This window comes from Caretta caretta, chromosome 3 (assembly GCF_965140235.1).
Source record: "Caretta caretta isolate rCarCar2 chromosome 3, rCarCar1.hap1, whole genome shotgun sequence".
In the NCBI taxonomy this organism is placed as follows: Eukaryota; Metazoa; Chordata; order Testudines; family Cheloniidae; genus Caretta; species Caretta caretta.
In genome coordinates, this window is record NC_134208.1 from 208,211,581 (window position 1) to 208,232,038 (window position 20,458).

Below are 20,458 nucleotides of genomic sequence, written 5' to 3' on the forward strand. Positions count from 1 at the left end.
TTGATGTTAAATTACTTCAATCGTAGATGAATTTTGAATTATTAAGGAATTTTACATGAAGTGTGACCCAAACTAATAAAAGCAAGGAAATACACATTCGAATCCAACCTCCTAACTCATTCTGACAAGACATTTTTTTAAACATTTTAATTATTTTTTTTGTCATGCAGCTGTGGGAAAACCACTCAGATTCCTCAGTTTATTTTGGATGCTTCACTGAGGGGTCCTCCAAATAGGGTAGCCAATATCGTATGCACCCAGCCTCGCAGGATCTCTGCCATTTCTGTAGCTGAACGCGTATCCAAGGAGAGAACAGAAAGAGTTGGGATTACTGTGGGATACCAGATCCGCTTAGAAAGTGTAAAGGTTTGTATGCTTTGCCTGTTTTTTCATTTAGTTCTTTTAAACTGTGTGTATTAGCTGTAAAAGGTGCAGACTGGCTGTCCTAGAGATGTAGTCCTTTATCCACAAGATTCATACAGTATGACCAGAGCAGTGTGAGCTTCCCCATGCTACCTTGCCATTTTGCCTCGAGCCACATTGTCAGGCACGCCTTCTAGGATGAGACAGTGGTAGCAATAGTCTTAGTGTATGTTCATTGGGTAGCCTCCCTGCAGAGGTGGCCGACAATGAAATCAGCACTGATAGTGGGTTTTGTGACCTGAACACTTGTCCTCTGGAAACTGGACTGAAATCACTTTCATTAGTCACTAAGCCGGAATCAAAGCCTAGCACTTCAGTCCTTAGTGATGTGGGCAGAATTTGAGCTAACTTCCTACTAGTGACATTCTGTCGGACATCCATTCCCCCTTTTCTAACATTTTTCTTGGATAAAGCAGACTTAGTATTTTAAAGCTATATCTGCCATTTGATTTCTCCTGTCATCCACTTTTGACAAATTTTGCATCAATACAAATTGCAGAAGTAAAGTCAAATCTAAAATAAAGACTGTCAAAGATCTGAAGCTAAAAAGTTGATTGAACAAAATCTAAAGTAAGTTTTGAGTGAAAAACAAAACAGATCAGTTTACAACTGTTTTGCAAAGGGTTTGATTTTTAGTTTGTTTTGTCCATCCCTTCTTAACTTGAGCCTTGCAATTTTAACCTTGCTCTTTTTTTCTGTCCCTGCTGTTGACCATAATTGCAACACCTTTTCATTCTGTCCCATAGGGCAAAATATGCATCACTCATGAACGATTCTGTAATCCTTCATTAGTCAATCGAATAGAGACCAGAAACACAGATAGCCAGCCCTCTTCCTCCAGAGCCAGTCCCATCTCCCTTACAATAGCTCTCACCTTCACTGATGGAGACAAATGGTCAAGTGTTTAACATGCAGCTACGGAAGCAGGAAAGATTTAGATGAGATAGCATAGATATGTCATTGTCCTCTTGCAAAACATCTCCGTGATAAGGACCAGATAACTGCATTTAAGTTGAATTAAGGGTAAGGTGAGAGGAAAAATTGCTTGCTCCTGCTTGAAGCAAGAAATGTTCAGGTTGGACATGCGAGCCATATGGCAACCTGCTCTCTCTAGACTTTGTATTAGGAAAGCTGTTAAACTTTTAAAATTCTACTGAACGTTGTGTGTCCTTGCTTACTGTTCCAGTCACTGGCTACCAGATTGTTGTACTGCACGACTGGAGTGCTGCTGAGAAGACTAGAAGGAGACATGACTTTACAGGGAATCACCCACGTTGTTGTTGATGAAGTTCATGAAAGAACAGAAGAGAGGTAAGTAGTTCCTTTTTCCATACCTGAAAAGGAAATACATGAAGGTGAGCACTGAGATGACTGACTAACAAACTACGAAAGTCAAAGGGCCTCCAGCCAGTGTGATGGGCTTCTGGCAGTACTCTGCATGCACGGCCATATGGGAGAGTGTGGTTACTGCTCCTGGTCTTTCTCTCCCTGGAGACTAAGGGATTTGTTTGTGCTGTGGCAGCTCCTTGAGGAGAAGGCACATCGGTCAACCCTCACGCTTTCAGTCACATTTTAAGGAAAGTTTTAGGATGGGACAGGAGGGACAACAGAGGTGGGTTCTTTAGGTCACTATCTCTTCCCTATTTCAGCTTGCTGTCCCCCAACTACCCTAATTCTCCACATGCTGCCTCTGGAAGTCCTAAAGACCCCTCCCAAGTAGAACACCCCAAATGGGGCTCGCCCACACTTCTGGGCTTTCCCAGACCAGAATTTCCTAATTCTTCCCCCTATCCTAATCCAACCTCTCCCAAACACACCCCTCTTACCAGCTGGTAAGGGGCTAGGCCTGTTGGTAGCTCTAAAACCAGAGAAGAAGGGATGGGGGGCACTCCTTAAGATCCTCCACGCGAGATGCTTTTAGTACTACCTGGCCAGCTACAGCTATGTGGACGGTCACTGGGTAAGTTTAAAAGCATTGGTCATCCCCTGGAAAGCTCTGTACGTCCTGGATCCTGCCTGCCTGCAACCACCGCTCTCCCTACAATATACTGACACTGCTGTAGTCATTGGAGATGCTCGAGCCTCTTCATTATAAAAGAGAGGGGGCTGCTGGCAAGAGCGTTCCTTGGGAGGGTCCACAGGACTGGATACCCCTCCCCTCCACCTCGCTTTCCCCCAGTTCACAAACCAGCTGCACTTGATGACCACCTAGGCCTCCTGCAAAAGCTATGTACTTGACATGTTTTTTGGTGAAGATGGTGGGAATGCTTCTATGGGGAGAGGGGCAGAAAAGGGTTGTCTGCTGCTTTGATTTACTGGCTGGCTGAGTTAATTTATGTGTGTGGGTTATTTAATATTGTTGGGTGGCGGTTACTATGTTGTTATCAGCTTAATTAGCTGTTAGGGCACCAAGAGCTTGTATTGCTTAAATCTAAGTAAATATACCAAGGAATCCAGACACTCTGGAAAGGGACAGCAAAAAAGTAGGTAATTGTAACCCAAGGTCACTTACAGTAAATTACCAAATTCCTAGCTAAAGGCCATTACCAGAGAGGCACTATTGTGAGTACAGCTTGACATGGTGGTATTGCCATGCTGGTGGAGACCCCAGGAAAGGGAGCAGACTAGAGAGAGAAGAGATTTGGAAATTAACACTGAAGAAATTCAGATGTCTTTTGCTTGTTTTCTTCAGTGACTTCTTGCTGCTGGTTTTGAAGGATATTATGTTTCAGAGGCCAGACCTGCGTATTATACTAATGAGTGCCACCTTGAATGCAGAGCTTTTCTCTCAGTACTTTAACTCCTGTCCAGTTATTAACATACCAGGTGAAGAACGGTTATTTTTTTATTATACATTACAAGTTATTTTACTGGCTTGGTTTCAGCTTATTTGAGAAATTTTACAATGGAGTGGGGCGTGTTTCTCTGTTAGTGTATGTTACAATGTTACTTATGAATAATAGCACTGTTTAGCTTAGGGATAGAGGTTGCAAACAATGTCTGGTTTAGGGGTAAGGGTGTCAGGCTGAGGATTTCCCAGCCCCTGGCAGTGATCATACCGCAGGCTATAAAGGGCAGCCTAGGCATGAACCTAAAGAATAAATGTACCATTTGTTTATTTTTACTTTATAAAACTGCAAGTCTGTTTGCCTACAAGAATCTGTCCATCAAATAATGTACCATTACATATAGTTTGGCATAAGACCCACTTACAAATATGTAACATCAATATATTTTATGATGTTTGAGAAATGTCATTGTCTTCTATTGACATGAGCTCAGTGCTATTTTTTGTTCATTTTCTATCTTTTAGCCATGCATCTCTAGCATGAGGCACACATTGCCCACACCAGGGAATTTCCATTTGGCTCTCTTCCAGAAGCCGCAGTAGAGCTCTTGCAGGCAAGAGGAATTCAGGACATATAACACTGGTCCTAGGCTGCTGTCGTACCTATGTGCATTCAAGAAGCCTTATTTTGTCTCTAAAAATGTCCCTCTTTCTTGGTTAGATCTCATTTCCGCCAAAGTCCTATTAACCCTGCTGCTTTATGGACAGCAGGCATTGCTGCTTAGCGCAACACCAAGAGTACCTTCCTTTCTTAGGAACAGTATGCTGCATACACACCCATACCCTCAGCCCCTGCGTTCTCAGTAGATCAAATACGAAGATGGGGATTTAGTTGCAGCGTTCACTAAATTCATTTAAAATATAGAGAATAGTAACGATTAAAATGCTTTGCTGCAATTTTTTTTTTAAACTGAATTTGGTAAACAAGCAATTCATCTTTTTAGTTGGAGCCTTTTTTGAAGGTGACTTGCTCCTTTAGCAAATGATATTCCCCCATAAGCACAGGGCCTGGATGAAGAGCAGGTGTTTGTAGCTAAACCCAGATAAAGCAGAGGTGATAGTATTGGACACGTTTCGAAGAGTTACGTTATGCCACATTGCCACTCTCAGTAGTGCGTGTCTGCCCAATTGTCCATGATTTACGTCCAGTTGTCCTCTTGGGCTCCCCATTGAGACTGGATAGTCAGTTAGCAATAGCAGCACAAAATGCCTTTTATCCCCTTCGGCTGGCCAGGAGATATTGTCCCATTCTGCCAGATGCGGACTCAGTCACAGATTTGACCTTCAGTATTGCGACATATTTATACATGAGAATGAAACCATAACTACTAAAACTCCAGCTGGTGCAACACGCAGCAACCCACCTGCTGACTAACACAGGTCATTGGCTATCCATCAAATATCCGATCGAGTTAAAGGTGCTGGTCATGATCCTCAGAAATTTCAGAGACAGCCTGACCTTGCTGCAGTCCTCCAAATGATGGAATTTTCTATGACAAGGAGACCTGGAGACAGCCTTCTTGACAGTTGGCCTACAGCTCTGGAACTCCTACAAGAGCCAAGAATGGCAAGAAACTTTATCTGCAAGACCCAGCTCTTTGACATAGCTTCCGCAAAACAGGAAAAAACAATCCCTTCTGTTCTGGTAAATGGGGAGAGGATCGAGTATCCAGGTGTACGTGTAGGCCCCCATTTGGATGTATGCATATTTATACAATGCTCAGATATCACACTGAGCGTGATATAAATACCTAACTAGATGGAAATACATTGCTTCCTATAATTCTAAAACTGCACCAAATTACCTTGCTACAGGAATCCTCTTTGTGTAAACTGAGTGAATGCCAGCAATGTTCTTGAAAAACGTCAGCCATTTGTTCTGGACTGAGTTGTGTTCCCAATTGCAGTATAGTTCTAAAAGAATCTCCATAGTGCTGTCAAGTTCACGAAGGTGGGACAAGGGGTGAAGTGGTGAAACACAGTGTGAGAAATTGTAAACGCTAGCCCTCCCCTGACCTCCACTCCTGAAATTGTAGCTCGCATTTTGCTTTAACATTCTAATTTTTTTCTTTAGGTCGGACATTCCCTGTGGATCAGTTTTTTCTGGAAGATGTAATTGCAGTCACAAGGTATGAAATCATTGACCGCATTCTCACAAGTAACTGCCCTTTGGAATAGTTCCATTGTTGTATGCAACATAGTTGTTGCTGTGTCGGTCCCAGGATATTAGAGAGACTGGGTGGGTGAGACAGTATCTTTTATTGGGCCAACTTCTCTTGGTGAGAGCGTTTTCATGCCCCACAGAGCTCTTCTCCAGGCCTGGGAAAGGTATCCCAAACATCACAGCTTCATGCAAGGTGGAACAGATTGTTTAGCATAAGTAGTTAGTACATATTCTAAAGAACCATTCAAGCTTTACAATATGTGCTAACTACTTATGCTAAGAGTGATGTAACATTCCCAGCACTCCTACCTGCTCCTAGTAGGAGTGACAGAAAAGAGAAGTCAGGGCTATGATTAGCCACTCATATTCTTTATACAAATTTGTAAGGCATGCAGGTACCATGGTAATGGGCAAGGCATAATACCTTGAAAGCTTAATTTAAAGGGTAGGCTGTACAAACAGCTTTCCCTATGACTGAATTCTCTCTGGTCATGTTCAGGTATGTCTTAGAGGATGGTAGTCCGTACATGAACAACACGAAGCGAGGTCCAGAAGAAAAACTTAAAGCAAGACGCAAGAGAACTGCATTAGAAGAAGTAGAGGAAGATCTAAGATGTTCTCACCTCCTAGAGGATGACACTACTGTCAAGGATTCAGTCCCAGACCAGCAATTAACTTTTAAACAACTCCTGATACGATACAAAGGTAATCTCGGTCTCTCTCTCATCCCTAAAAGCATATTTACACACCCAGCTGGTACTCTTGAATGTGTTGTAAAGTGTACTACACGCATTTTCATAATTTGAGGCTTCATGGTTCAGAAAACCTGACCTATGAAGAAAGGTTTAAAAAAAAAAAAAACGGGGCATGTTTAGTCTTGAGAGAAGAAGGCTTGTGGGCGACTCTATAAAAATATTCAAATATATGAAGGGCTGTTGTTAAAGACGACGGTGATCAACTGTTCTCCATGTCCACTGACGGCAGGATAAGAGGTAATTGTCTTCATCTGCAGCAAGGGAGATTTAGGTTCGATAGATGGACTCCACTGGGGTGTATATTGACTTGCAAAATAGTGACCCAATAAGGCTGCACTGTGTTATCCACTCCTCCTTCTTTTCATTGTAATCCTTCATGTACAGCTCTGGGGTTGCATCTTCTGGTGGGGGTGGGGCAGATTGTAGTAGCCCAAAAGAGTAAGGGGCTTTTGGGGTCTGTTGTATTTAAGAAATGAAATACTGGGAGGAGGCAGGACAGAGTTTGTGTGCGGGGTCCAGGAGACCTCTGGTGTCAGTCCTGGGCTGCCCCCATGGCATTCCCAACTCCTGCCTGGTACCAGTGGGAGTGAGCAGTGCTGGGCTGGCACCAATGTGTTTATTCATGGGATGTGGCACACAGGAAGTGTGGTGCATTGGGAGTATATGAGACCCAATAGGGGGTGAGGGAGAGGAGAGCGGGAGGAGTGGTAGAGTTAATAAGGAGGAGTCAAGGGGAGGAATGAATGAAGAGAGAGACTGAATGGGGGAGGGCGGGGCAGACTGCACTCAGAGGTATTACACTTACTGTACCCTTCAGCCATATCTACAGGGATGCAGGATCCTGCTTGGTGAAAGGTTGCTGATCCTCTGTGTGGCCATTTTCTCAGTTAACTGTGTAGTGTATGCTCTTTTATGAGACACCAACTCACCGATTTCTCTTTCAGGGATTAGTAAATCAGTGCTAAAAACGATGGCTGCCATGGACTTAGACAAAGTTAATCTGGAATTAATAGAGTCCCTGCTGGAGTGGATAGTCAGTGGGAAACACTCATACCCACCAGGTAACCTGACTGTCCATTGTGGGTTGTATAACAGGGAATACGTGTAACAGTTATGTGCTTGTGTAGATTGTGCCAAGCTGACGCTTTCATCCAAAACATAATTTCCATAACTTCCAATTTTATCCGAGGACATTGAGTCTATCGGAGTGGGGAGGCCCCTAATTTCTATGGGGATGGGCAGATGGGTACACTGGGCCAGCTCAAAAGCTATAACAAAGAGATGTACCTTTGACAGTATGCTGACGTCTTTATCTGTCTTGTCTGGTTAGATTGTAAATTTTTTGGGACGGGGTCATTGCTGCTTGTGAGTTTATATGGCGCGTAGCAAAATGGAGCTCCAGTTTTGACTGGGGCCTTTGTGCACTGCAGTAATATCGAAGTGTAATAGTGCATTTTAGCTGAACTCTTCTATTGACTCTTTTCTTTCCCCTTATATATACAGGTGCTGTACTGATATTTTTGCCTGGTCTTGCAGAAATTAAGATGCTTTATGAACAGCTACAGTCTAATGCCCTTTTCAATAATAGACACAGTAAACGGTAAGTCTAGTGTCCCAAAACGGTTAGTGTGTTGAAGTTAAATTAAGGGTAAAGAAACCAATTAAAAAAAAATTACCTTCTACTCAAACTCTGATATCTGTCTCCAGTTACAAGTGCAGATTACTTACTGTTTGAGACAGCTGGTGATGGAGAAGGCTTACATGCCATAATCTCCATTTCTGTTCCATTTGGAAAGGTCCTTTGAGTTAGCACAGTGGCTCAACCATCACGCACTTAGCATATTTGCGATGTAAGTTCTAGTCCCGTTTCCTCAAACTGGGGAAGGGAAAGTTGCAGTTTTGGTGACCAAGGTAAATATAACTTTAGAATTTTGGGAGGCAGTCAGATACCACGGTAATTGTTGGATAAGAACCTAGATAGTCTTTATGTGCTGTTTGCAGTGGGTCTTCATGCACTAGCTAAGGCGATCCAATGGAAGGCTGAAAAACGTAGAGTCTAACTTTATCTTTTACCCTGTTTTGCACTTAAAAACATCTGAGTTTTTAACACTGTGAAGTATTGGGTATTTCTAAGGTAAAACATTCTAAATTTTGTGCGAATGATGAGGAAGAAAATCAAGAGTTAGGAAAAATAAGCTAATACTTGGAGGGAAGCTGTCCCATGCATATTTAGATCACGATCTAAACATTGCATTTAAATAAGAAGTAATTCTCCTGGTTAGGTTGAGTGACCTTAGCCTGATGTGTTGTGGTGACCAAATTTCTCAGTGGAATAGAGTGACACCTACAGAATGACTTGTGTAAATCTGGTGGCAGCCCTGGTTGTACATACTGTTTTAATTTCAATCTTTCAAAAAGCACCTAGCTAAGCCCTTGGCCAGTGATAGCGAATCATAGACACATGTGTTGCCTTAGGCATGCAGACCCTATCACTACCAGGCTCCTTAAGTTTTCTGGTGAGTAAATAAGGAAGGGGCTTATGGGGATAGAAAGACAGCAGAACCCTACAAGGCACAAATCTTGGCAGAATCCCTCACCGGCTTTGGGGAAAGACGGTGGGCTCCCACTTAGCTGCTCAGAAGAGCTCTGCTCTCAGGACCCTTCAGCAGAGACCTCAACCCAGCTCCAGCTCTGAAACCCAGTCCCCCACCGAGAATGTCCTTTCCCCCCGAGAATATTTTAAAGGCCTGCTCCCCATGGCCAGTGCAAGGTGGGGTATGGAACCCTATCACAGTGCCACTTAAGAGACTGGATCTGTTCAGTCTAAGGGCTGATGGAACTATGGAGAGAATCAAGAAAACCAAGCTTGCTGTTAGACTCTTAAGGAGTGGGTCTCATTTTCTTTGCTCCTTCGAGCTCCAGACTCACTTCTATGTCAGCAGCCAAATCCAGTTACTGGATATTTGCAAGTAAACTCTGTGCGCTGCAGTCTGCCTGGTGATTATATCCACCAGAAGAGCTAACAGTGAAACGTAGCGAGGAACATGTCTATCCCACAATCCATGGCCCTTGGAGTCCCCATTCTGAAGTTGTGGCAGGACATTCCAATGTTGGGACAGGGGACATGGGCTGCACATGGGCTCCATTCTGAGAATGGGAAGGTACAACCTACAATACTCTGGGCTAAAGTTGTATGAATGGGCAGATGTTGGGAGGAAGAAAGGTTGGCAAAGATAAGCATGCGCTCATCTTTCTCTTCTAGCTGTGTTGTTTATCCACTCCATTCCTCACTGTCCAGTGAAGACCAGCAGTCTGTGTTCCTGAAGCCTCCTGTAGGAGTTACCAAGATCATCATATCTACGAACATTGCAGAAACATCCATCACCATTGACGATGTGGTCTTTGTGATTGATTCTGGGAAAATGAAAGAGAAAAGGTATTGAGATTATTCTGGTGGAACTGTGATCTCGGAAGATGATGTGTTCTGCATGGTATCTGTTTAAAAAAACTGTCCAGCACATTAGAGTATGAATTCACATCTGTTAAAGAGCTGGAGAAAATCTGAAAGGGCTTCATTCTGCAACTTACTGTGTGCACAAAGCTCCCATTGACTCAGTGGGAGTTCCATGCATGGCATCCATTACAGACGTGCATCCATAGTGTTGGTAGTTATGGCCCTCCAAAAGTTCATAGTACCTCTCAGCTTGAGCTTCGGTGTTGGTGCTCTTCGCTTGCTTGAAGTGAAACTCCCATCCTCATCCATTTTGACTTGTTTCCTCTTGTAGATACGACCCCAGCAAAGGAATGGAAAGTCTGGAAGACACATTTGTGTCCAAAGCTAATGCGTTGCAAAGGAAAGGGCGGGCAGGGCGCGTAGCCTCTGGAGTCTGCTTTCATCTTTTCAGTAGCCATCACTACAATCACCAGCTTATAAAGCAGCAGTTACCCGAAATACAAAGAGTGCCTTTGGAACAGTTCTGTCTCAGGTAAACCATTATCAACGTAATCGGTCTTAAAGGGCCATCCCCCAGGACAGCCTCTCTCTCCAGGCGGGAGCAGCAGAGTTATCACACCCCCACCAGGCTCCTGACATCATAGGAACCAGCAAGCCCCCCTCTTCTCACTTTTGTTTTGTTGATTGGCTGTTGAGTGCTCTCGTCTCTCACTGACTACCAGTCTACCTCTGCTTCAGGACTTTTGGTCTTCCCACCCACCATGTTACTGCCTCAAACCCATCCTCCACTCACCATTTCCTTGGCCCGGCCCCGTCCCTATAAACAAAGGCAGTGCTAACAAGATAATCCTCTGAGCACTTTTCTGGTATGTTGCATTCCTTTCTTGCAGCCCCATATTTGTTGTCTTTTTAAATTACAAATTCTTTTGGAGGTAGAGGGACTACTGTGTCGTCTTACGTGTTTGCACACAGCCTCGTTCGATCCCAATTAGGCACTACTGCAATATAAATATTAAAGAGGGAGGCCTTTGACGCTCATGCCGGTAATTTAGGATTAGAAGGTACGTTTGCAAAGCCAAAGCCCAGTGATGTAAATGGGAGTCTTTGCATTGACTTGAATGGGCTTTGAATCAAGTCTGTGGGATCAAAACTCATCCCTAATTGTTTTGGACCACTTCCCAAGTTGAATTATGCCTTATTGGCTCTTGGCCAGGAGGAATGACAACTCGTTTGCTTTATGGTGTGGAAGGCCTGTATAAAAAGATGGGTCTTGCACCATGTTGTGACAGTCATCAGATCTGAGCTTGTCCTGATCTGCAGTAGTAGCAGATTCCTTAGTTATTGGTTAGCTCACTGCCCCTGCAGCTGCAGTGGCAAAGGGTGGAGAAGAGGCCGTCTGGGATTGTGTAGCCTGTGCCTGTTAAGGGCTTTAAAGATAAGGATCAGCATCTTGAAGTGGATCAGAAAGTCAGCAGGGAGCCAGTGTAGACCCTGGAGGACTAGTTGGCTGTGCTCCCATTGGCATGGCCTATCTAGAAAGCAGGCCATGGGAAGGGCACTCTCAGTGATTTGGAAGAAGTTTGCTGCTTTGTCCTATGTCAGCAGACTGAATTGTCATCTTTTTCCTTAAGAATTAAGATTTTGGATATGTTTTCTGCACACGGCCTTCAATCTGTCTTATCCCGCCTGATTGAGCCGCCAAGAATTGAATCTCTGCGTGCATCGAAACTGCGACTGCAGGACTTGGGCGCTTTAACTCCAGATGAAAAACTCACCCCCTTGGGGTATCACTTGGCCTCCTTGCCTGTAGATGTGCGGATTGGAAAACTAATGCTGTTCGGCACCATTTTCCGTTGCCTGGATCCTGCCCTAACTATAGCAGCAAGTCTGGCCTTCAAGTCCCCTTTTGTAAGTATGCCGCCCTCAACTCCGCCTGCGCGCCAAGATCTGAAAGCTCTGTGTTATATTCATCAGTGAACAGTGTAGTGTACTGCAACATGCTACTCTTAAATTTCTTACCAGTCCCACTTACGGCACAGCGCATCTTTGTGTTCGTATAAAATGTTTGTGTCTGGACTGGAAATAGTCATATCGTAAGTACATGCACAGAGACAGAAGTATCAAGAACAGTTTGATCCCTAATAAAAAGAACATAATACTTTACTGGAGGATGGAATTCTTTTGAGCCAAATAACTAATCCTTGTTTTCAAATGACACAGTGGTATTGGGCATGCTGTGAATGTAAGAAGAGGCCAAAATAGCACCAAGAGAACAGCAGTCCTCTTCAAGAGTGTGAAATTGATCAAAGACTGAAGTGATTATAAATATTCACTAGTACATAAAGCTTCAATTTTTAATTCTTGCTGAGTCCAGAAATGCAATCTATAAATGTGTGTGCAAGGAATAGTTCTGGTGAAATTATAGGTGTCTGCTTTACATCTCCTACGCCCACCTGTGTTTGGAAGCAGTCGTGGTCTTGCTCGTGGTGGTTATGGAGCTGACAGTTCTGAGCTCTGAGTATAGTGTTCATTCCTGAACTCAGGCTGTGTGCGCACACGTCAGCTTAGCTTGTAAAATCCGGTGCTGTTCTGTACGTCCAGTGGGTGTAGTTGTTCGATCTCTGTCTAAAGCAATGTACGACCTCATATCAAAGATCAGGACTGAGTGTTCCATCTCAGTGTATGGTTTTGCCACCTATAGTTAATGGTACAAACAGTCCTCTATTGTGGACAATACAATCATGAAATTGCCTCTGCAAATCCCTTGCGGTTGGAGTTCTGTAAGTCTGGAATGTATTATAGAGTGGTGTAACTGTGTTTGGGGCCCATACATCCACTGCAGATCTGTTTTGTTAAATCATGGTTCTGAAATGCCCCATCCAATAGCCATTCTCTTTCCATAGAAGATAGGTGCCTTTCAGACTTTCTCTTCCCTCTTCTTTCCTTCTCCATTGCACATTTCTCCTTTTAGCTTTAACTGTATGAAATTGTTAGGGGGTTTAAAGATGTGTTTTTGATAGGTTTTGGCCTTGTGCAGATCCAGAGCAGGGCTCTGCTTTTAATTATTTCTTTCCTGAGCCACCAAGTGTTACGGCTGTGAGACATTCATTCCCAGTCAGAAGTGGGGAGGTGCTAGGCTCAGGGTTTTCTCTAGTGTAGACAAGGCCTTTCTAATGCTTCCTAATCTCCTCCAGTGAGGTCTGCCGCGGCAGTTCTCTGAAAGAGAAAGGAAGGTTGTTCCCCAGTATGTTGCTTCTGCAGATGCAGCCTGATCCTCCCTCCTTCCGATTCTTCACAGTTACATTACTGAGGGTAGGGGAAACAGAGTTGCTTAGGACTGTTCTGGAAGTGAAGCTTTTTATAATATCAAATCTGTGGTTAGTATGCAGACCTCCCCTAATGAATACGTTGCTTTGGGACGGTTCTGGGACCAGTGAGTCACAGCATGTAACTCCGACAGCAGGAGTCTGCATAGGCAATATACCCAGAGAATTTCAGTTACTGCTTAGTAAACTTTTTTTGTCATGGATATGAGGACTGCAACTGATCAGTAGCTTACTGGTCATGTAAGAAAGACAACGTGCATCACCAGTGATAAAGCACCTGTCTTGAGCAACGATGGGAGAAGCAGAGATGAAATGTGTCAATCTATTTATTTAGGTGTCTCCATGGGATAAAAGGGAGGAAGCGAACAAAAAAAAGCTGGAATTTGCAATAGGAAACAGTGATTACCTGGCTCTTCTCCAGGCTTATAAGGTGAGCTAAAAATCAGTGACGCAGATCAAAAGTGTGTACATGTTCTGAAATTTAAGGCATCATCAATAAAGTTTGGTTTCTCCATTATTTAGGGCTGGCACTTAAGTACCAAAGAGAGTTCTCGTGCAAGCTACAGCTATTGCAGGGAGAACTTCTTATCAGGAAGAGTTCTTCAAGTAAGTCCGTTTTGATTCAGTATTTTTCCGGATTAATTTTTAAAAAGTCAGTAATTGCCATCATGTTGTCAGTCATGTCCGTCTTTATTTCACCTCCTCTTCCTGCCCCATCCTTTTGATCTTCTTCCAAGTTCAGCTAAGAGCTGGGAAATATTACTGACTGTAACTTTAGCCAGCTGTCTGAGCCTGTAATCCTAGTGTAACCAGACATGTTTAATTTAAAAATCAACCCGAGGCTCAGACCAATGTTGGAATATTTCAGCTCAGAAGGAATTGGCTTGAGAGAGTTCTGAACAGCAGCAAAAGCTGGGTTGGAAACCTGTCAACCTTAACTGCAAGCTCCTCCTACTCTGTTGGATTGGATAATGTCTTCAAATGAAGAGGGCATACGGATCCATGCCTTTCACATATCCACTGGTTGTCTTACTGCAAGCAACCAAAGTGATCATAGGTGATTGTTGGATATGCTGAAGGATAGTCCTTGCAATTGGTGTTTAAAATGGGGAGTCTGGTGTGAATTAACCTCACATGCATGCTGTTGGCAGACAGGATACTGGGCTGGATGGACCTTTGGTTTGACCCAGTATGGCCATTTTTATGTTCTTATGTTCAAGGCTTTCTGTTGACTTATAGGAAATGGCGAGCCTAAAAAGGCAATTCACAGAACTGCTGTCTGATATTGGATTTGTGAAGGAGGGGTTAAGAGCCAGGGACATGGAGAAGAGGTGGTCTCGAGGAGATGGTGTTTTGGATGCTACTGGAGAAGAGGTAACTGGATCTTTAGTGCTTTAAACTGCTGCTTTAGTCTCTAATCAGCCTTTGTAGCAAACGTTCACTGATTTGGTGTGCTTGCTGGGGCAGGCTTGTCTTGCTATCCAATGTGATTAGTGATCACCATTTTCTTCTTTGTCAATCTACCATCCCTCCTCCCTTCTACTTTGGAGACATGTATTATAACATAGGTCTGGGGTCAGAGACTGAGGGAGTTAGCCACTGAGGGCGTTTATACTCTTGGTTCTACAGCAACAAATCTGAGGTGCATGCTCACTGCCTAATGAATAACCACTCTGCAATGGCCCTGTGGCAGGACATGCAATTCCCACAGCATGGATCTGCACAGACAGTGCATTTGGAGGTGAGTCACTTTTCTGCACCCTCCTAGTACTGCTTTCCAGTAGGTTTCCAGTATAGCCCTAATGAGAGCTGTAATCGCAACGGGACAGAGGTGTAGATGACTGTTGCGAGGTCCATGTTGGAAAGGATGGCTGCGCTCTCCTGTCCAACTCTGTAGGGTGGAAGGCGCTATGAGTGAATCTAGGGAGAGAAATAGATCCAAGGAAACTGAATATCTGGTATGCACCATCAGACTTTTTTTTTAACCTCTAGTTAATTGTCAATTGAAGTAATTAACACACTGGAGTAGTTAAGGCCTTGTCCACACTGTACAGTTCACTCGAGCAACCGGCACACCGGTGTGACCACTCAAACTGGCCTGGCCCAAGTGAGAGGTGAGAGCAATCACACTCGAGTTGCTGGATCCACACTGGTGCTGCACTCAGTCAGGTGAGGTGCTGGGCTTTCTGGGGGCATATCCCATGGTTCTTAGCAGCTCATGGTTCATATCCATGCTCTAATCAGAGCTGTCTTGTGAATTCTTTCACAATGTATTGTACGATAACTTATCTGTTCTTCCTGGGCACATGTGCAGATGTGATCTTAGCCCACCAAGTCAGTAAAGTAACCCACTTCCAGGTTGGTGCACACTAGATTGCTGTCTGTGGCCTACATTCCAAACAGTGTGAAGGCATGGATCCAACCTGGAACGATGACCTATTCTAGATATGTTCCTATACCACACTCATGGCCATATTATCTGTGCAGTGATACCAAATGTTGCAATTAGTGCAACTCTCGTTTTGGGAACAGGAGATAGATATTGGGTATTAGATGTGGTTGAGGGCATTTCAGCCCTATGAAAGCAGTAGTGTGCTTTGCTAAGGAGATCACGCAGGCCGCACGGAGCAGTCGAGACAGCTGATGTAGGTTTTAATAGCTGAAGAATCTCCTTATGCCAACTGGTAGTTCTGGAGCGGGACAACAAGCGCACAATGGCGAGACTACACCATCATGCAGACCTGGCGAGGTTTGTGATTTATCCTAGGGATCAACTACATAGTAGCATGGAATAAATGTTTGGGGAGTGTCCAGATTAGCTTTGACAAACATATTAACTATTGCAAATTAATTGGCAATTAGTTTAATTAAAGGTTAAAAAGAATGTAGGCAAGACATAACCTGAGAGTGCAGAATCCAGGAACTGCTCCTAATATGAAGTTACATAGTTGGCTCAAAAAGAGAGTACCAACAGTGTCAGTAATTTAGTTTTAATATGAAGTCATGTTCTACAGTGAATCAAGAAATCCCTGGTTTTCACTGAAGGGTCACTGGGACAAGGCCTGTAGGTAGTAACCTGGAATTGTAGTACTTATTGTATGTATTTATTTCACAGGCAAACTCTAATGCAGAGAACATCAAGTTGATATCAGCAATATTATGTGCTGCTCTGTATCCCAATGTTGTCCAGGTAAGAGGGTGCTTTTTTCCTTTTCCATCTTCGTTTGCATCCCACTCCCTTTTGAGTGGCAGATCTGTACTGAATGCTTTGATTCGGGGTTACTCTGGCAGACTGCCTCTTGTTTAAGGGTACGGTATCTCCACAGAGCATGCTGCCCCTATTGCTTTAGGCCTTGGCAACTGAACTCCCATTTACAAACTCATGTAGCTGGCTACTGCTGTTATTCCAACAGACTTTTATTTTTAGTGTGATCTTAAGATGCCAGGAGCATGCATCTGTAACCACCACAGGCCACAGTCTGAACATGAGCAGCAGGAAATGAATTCTGGGGTGAAAGCCGGAGCATTATAAAACCAACCCCCCAAACTGTATCGACTAGTTTTGCAGAGTGCTGACAGAACTCTGGTAATGGGGTCTGGATACTTCCAAAGTCACCTCTGGGCCGAGACCAAGCAAAAACATATCCTAAAAGGAATTTGTTTGAGAGTTATGAGCAACTGAAAATATTGGGTTAGATGCAAGCTGGAATGCAACACAGTACCTTTCTTGACGTCTAGGGTAATACTTCCTGTTGTTGTTGACATAGTAATAGATGTGGGGAAAGACGGTTTACTTGGGGCAGGAGGTGTAAGAGAGTTATTTTATTACTGTTTATTATCTTCACATTTAGGTGAAAACCCCAGAGGGGAAATACCAGTATACCAGTGCAGGAGCAGTTAAATTACACCCAAAGGCAGAGGAGTTGAAGTTTGTTACAAAAAATGACGGTTATGTTCACATTCATCCTTCCTCAGTGAATTATCAAGTAAGGATTTTTTTCCAACTCAGTAACATACATTCTCTACGTTTTTAAAAAAGACATTACTTCAGCTACGTGCTGCTTGGATTATGAACTAGAGCACTGAGCAGCCTCAAACACACAGCAACGGTGTGCTTGAAATCCTCTCGGTGATGGGTTTCAAAGAGCGGCACAGATCACAGGTAAGAGCCTCCATTACAATAGATGACAGAGACTCAAATTTGGAAGTTAAGTTTGTAGGATCCAGCAATTTCATGGCCCTGATTTTCAGAATTGCAAGAACGCACGTTCATGCGGAGTTACCGCAATGGCAGGGGATTGTGCCTGTAGGGATCACCGTAATTGTCCTGTCCATGCAATCTCAGGAATTGTGCAGGAGATGGCAAGTGTTTATGCATGTAGCATCTTTACAGGGGAAAACTGACTGACAGGAGGGCTCATATTTCTACCACTGAAATACTTTATTTGTAAATAATTCACTGTTGAAATGCACAGTATCACTTCTTCCTATGAGATCAAATGCAATAATTTTCTTTGAATTTGATGGTATCCCATTAATAAAGATCACGAGGGAAACTTACCATTGAACAGGTGCTTGTTTTTGGGGTTTTTTTTATGAAAGTGATACATGGTAACGCTGATCCTCCTTTTTGAGGATACAAATTAGCTGCTAAAAATCCATATTACATTGTTAAGTATAATAACCCATTGGAGTATTGTAAAACTTAATTGTTTATAAATCTATCCTGGTGAATCAGCCCAAGTCTAAACTAACATGAGAATGAACCTCTTACACGTCAAACTCTCCTTGCTATCCTACATGGGCAGCAGGGAACTCAAGGCACTGTCAGTAATTGGCTGATTTCCTATAGGCCTTGTTGCTGAAGTGGGTCCTGAGGAGAGATTTGAAAGACAAGAGAGTAGTGTCCTAGAGGATTAGTTCAGGGAGGCCATGCTGTGAGCGGGGCAGTATGGAAGAGGCGTAGACATTTGTGTGAGATTCTGATGAAGGGCAAAAGAAAGAGAGCACAGGAGACAGGCGGAGGAGACAGGATTATGTTATACGTGACATTGTGAGCTCTGCAATGGCACGTTTCAGAAATACAAACAAATCAATGCCACGTGGTCCCTGCGAGCAGCTGCAGCAAAGCCCTCTTGCACTCACGGGAAGGGCAGCTGTGCGGAGGAAGCGGGCAGTGACTCCCAGGCAGATTCTGACGAGCAAACCCCGGAGGAGAGCGTGCCATGCATCCAGCAGCTTCTCCCCATCCTTGCTGTCAGAGTCTGTGGTGCTCAAAAGGGACACAGATATTACAGGAATGACTAAAGGCACCTGTCTAGGTAGAATGAGACCTGGGGGGAGAACAAGCAGAGCCACTGGGCTTTCCCACCACCCAGGGTGCATAAAAATCAATGATGGTTTTGAAAAAATAGTCAGATTTTTTTATTTAAATTGGATTTTTTTTTATTTTGTTGTTTAAATTATAAGTTTTTCTTTTTAAAATGCATCTGTTTAAAATGAAATCTGAATTAAAACAAAATATGTTAAAGCCTAAACTTATCTCTTAGAACATTGAAATAACAAAATAAATATACTGACTCTATGAGCTTCTGTCGCAAACGCAGAGTTAAAGGCTGCTTTTCTGTGTAAAGAAAGAATCAGGAAAAACATGTAACGTTTGGGGCCAAGCTTCGTCAGTGTGGCACAATAGGTCAGCCTGAGTAACTTAGGAGACTGGATCTTTTTCAAGAGAGTTAAGCAAGTAAGAACTGAAGTGCTGGTCACTTTTACTTAGGCATATTGAAAATGTTCCCAGGCTGATGTGAAATAATCAGTTCAATTCAGTAACTGCAGTTAATCCCTCAATTTAATAAATCCTCTAGTTTTAAGTGTGAAATATGTTTCGATAAGAGAAGTTTGTGTGTCTAAAACCTTTAAGGTTGTTTTGAATAATAAAAATAAATCGTATATGCTGTTTTATACGCACAGGGCAGCGAGCAAGCCAGTAATTTGCAAGGGAATGGGGATCAGATTTATTCCTTAACTGTCTGAAAACGTGCGCTCAGTGACACTAATGTAATCACCATTCTTACTCCTAACTGACTACAACCCTCTGGCATTGAATGTTCCAGACCAGGCACTTTGACAGCCCCTACTTGGTGTATCACGAGAAGATCAAAACCAGCCGTGTGTTCATCCGGGACTGCAGTATGGTGTCGGTGTACCCGCTGGTCTTGTTTGGAGGAGGGCAGGTCCACGTGCAGCTGCAACGGGGGGAGTTTGTCATTTCGCTTGATGATGGATGGATTCGATTCGCAGCAGCCTCCCACCAGGTAATGAAACCAGCGAGTAAGATTGTGAGTGCTTCAAACCTTGCTCTGCTTCTGCACCACACAGAACATGCAGATGTAGAGTACAGGGGAGAAGCTATTTCATGATCTTTGTGGGGGGTGTTTCCTTGTTTGCTTCAGGTGGCAGAGTTGGTGAAAGAACTCCGCTGTGAACTAGACCAGTTACTCCAGGATAAGATCAAGAATCCCAGCATGGATTTATGCACGTGCCCGCGAGGATCCCGTATCATTAGCATGATTGTAAAGCTTGTGACCACCCAGTAATCTGAGAAGCACTTTTATAAAGACCCACTTCTAACTGTGCTCGGAAATGGATTCTGGTCCCGCAATGTTTTTGTATTGTCAGAGTGTGGCACTGATCCTGGTAGTGCTAAATTGGTAAATGGGCCGTTTTAGCTTTCAGAAAATAGTCAAAGAAATAAACCTGAGCAAAATGGCTTCTGCTGAAAATGAAAGGGCTCACGGAACAAACTAAGGAATGGAAAGCTGGCAATTCTCGTGATAGTGATTGAAAACTCCAAATCAGAGAAGGAAAGCGTAGAATTTGTTTAAAAAAAAAAAAAAAATTCTGTTCCGTGCTGGAGTATGTTTTCTGTGGTCTGTTTTTGTCAGTGTTCTGTTTTCTGGTACAGCACTTTTAACTGACTTTTGTTAGGAAGATCAAGGAATCACGTGCTATGCAGCTTGCCCTTGGAGCAATATAATTATCAAGAGAGAGAGACAGCGCACATTACCTGGTCAGGCTGCCCAGAACTTTTCTACAATCAGTATAAACTAGATGGCCAAGAATCCCACCTTCAGCAGCTGTTCAGTCTAACATCGGCACTTATCAATCATTTTAGGGTACAGCAGCTGTTAAGAGCTCAGTTTAAGGACTAGTACGTGAGTTGGTCATTAAACTAGTTGATTGTCTTTAAAACTAAGTGTGTTGGTCCCTCATCAGTGTGCAAAAGCTGGTCTGCCCCTAGTTATTCACTGATCGGAACGTTTGTGTGTGTTTGAACCTGGCTCTGACCAATCCCACTGCGATTTCGTATCTTTCACTGGAGTAGTGGTGCCCAAACTTTTCCTGTCATGTTGTCCGTCCCGTTCCCCCCCCCCCCCGGCCCATACCAGTCATGGAATTTGCCCCCCCCCCAACCCCACAATTACTGTG

The 20,458-nt window shown here is 43.5% G+C and overlaps 1 protein-coding gene across 3 annotated transcripts in view; it reads left to right on the forward strand.

Moving 5' to 3' along the window:
• Window positions 1-20,221, forward strand: part of DHX57 (DExH-box helicase 57) — a 31,661-nt gene extending 11,440 nt beyond the window's left edge. For all 3 annotated transcript variants that reach the window (XM_048842396.2, XM_048842397.2, XM_048842399.2), the window contains 17 exons: window positions 171-366; window positions 1,610-1,734; window positions 3,116-3,249; window positions 5,346-5,400; window positions 5,935-6,140; window positions 7,135-7,251; window positions 7,694-7,790; window positions 9,453-9,626; window positions 9,976-10,176; window positions 11,276-11,552; window positions 13,305-13,400; window positions 13,493-13,576; window positions 14,210-14,344; window positions 16,086-16,160; window positions 16,822-16,956; window positions 19,084-19,284; window positions 19,423-20,221. In XM_048842396.2, coding sequence (XP_048698353.2) covers window positions 171-366; window positions 1,610-1,734; window positions 3,116-3,249; window positions 5,346-5,400; window positions 5,935-6,140; window positions 7,135-7,251; window positions 7,694-7,790; window positions 9,453-9,626; window positions 9,976-10,176; window positions 11,276-11,552; window positions 13,305-13,400; window positions 13,493-13,576; window positions 14,210-14,344; window positions 16,086-16,160; window positions 16,822-16,956; window positions 19,084-19,284; window positions 19,423-19,566 — 2,452 coding nt within the window. In that variant the 3' untranslated portion in view covers window positions 19,567-20,221. The remainder of the gene's footprint in view (window positions 1-170; window positions 367-1,609; window positions 1,735-3,115; window positions 3,250-5,345; window positions 5,401-5,934; window positions 6,141-7,134; window positions 7,252-7,693; window positions 7,791-9,452; window positions 9,627-9,975; window positions 10,177-11,275; window positions 11,553-13,304; window positions 13,401-13,492; window positions 13,577-14,209; window positions 14,345-16,085; window positions 16,161-16,821; window positions 16,957-19,083; window positions 19,285-19,422) is intronic.
• The last annotated feature ends 237 nt before the right edge of the window (window positions 20,222-20,458 follow it).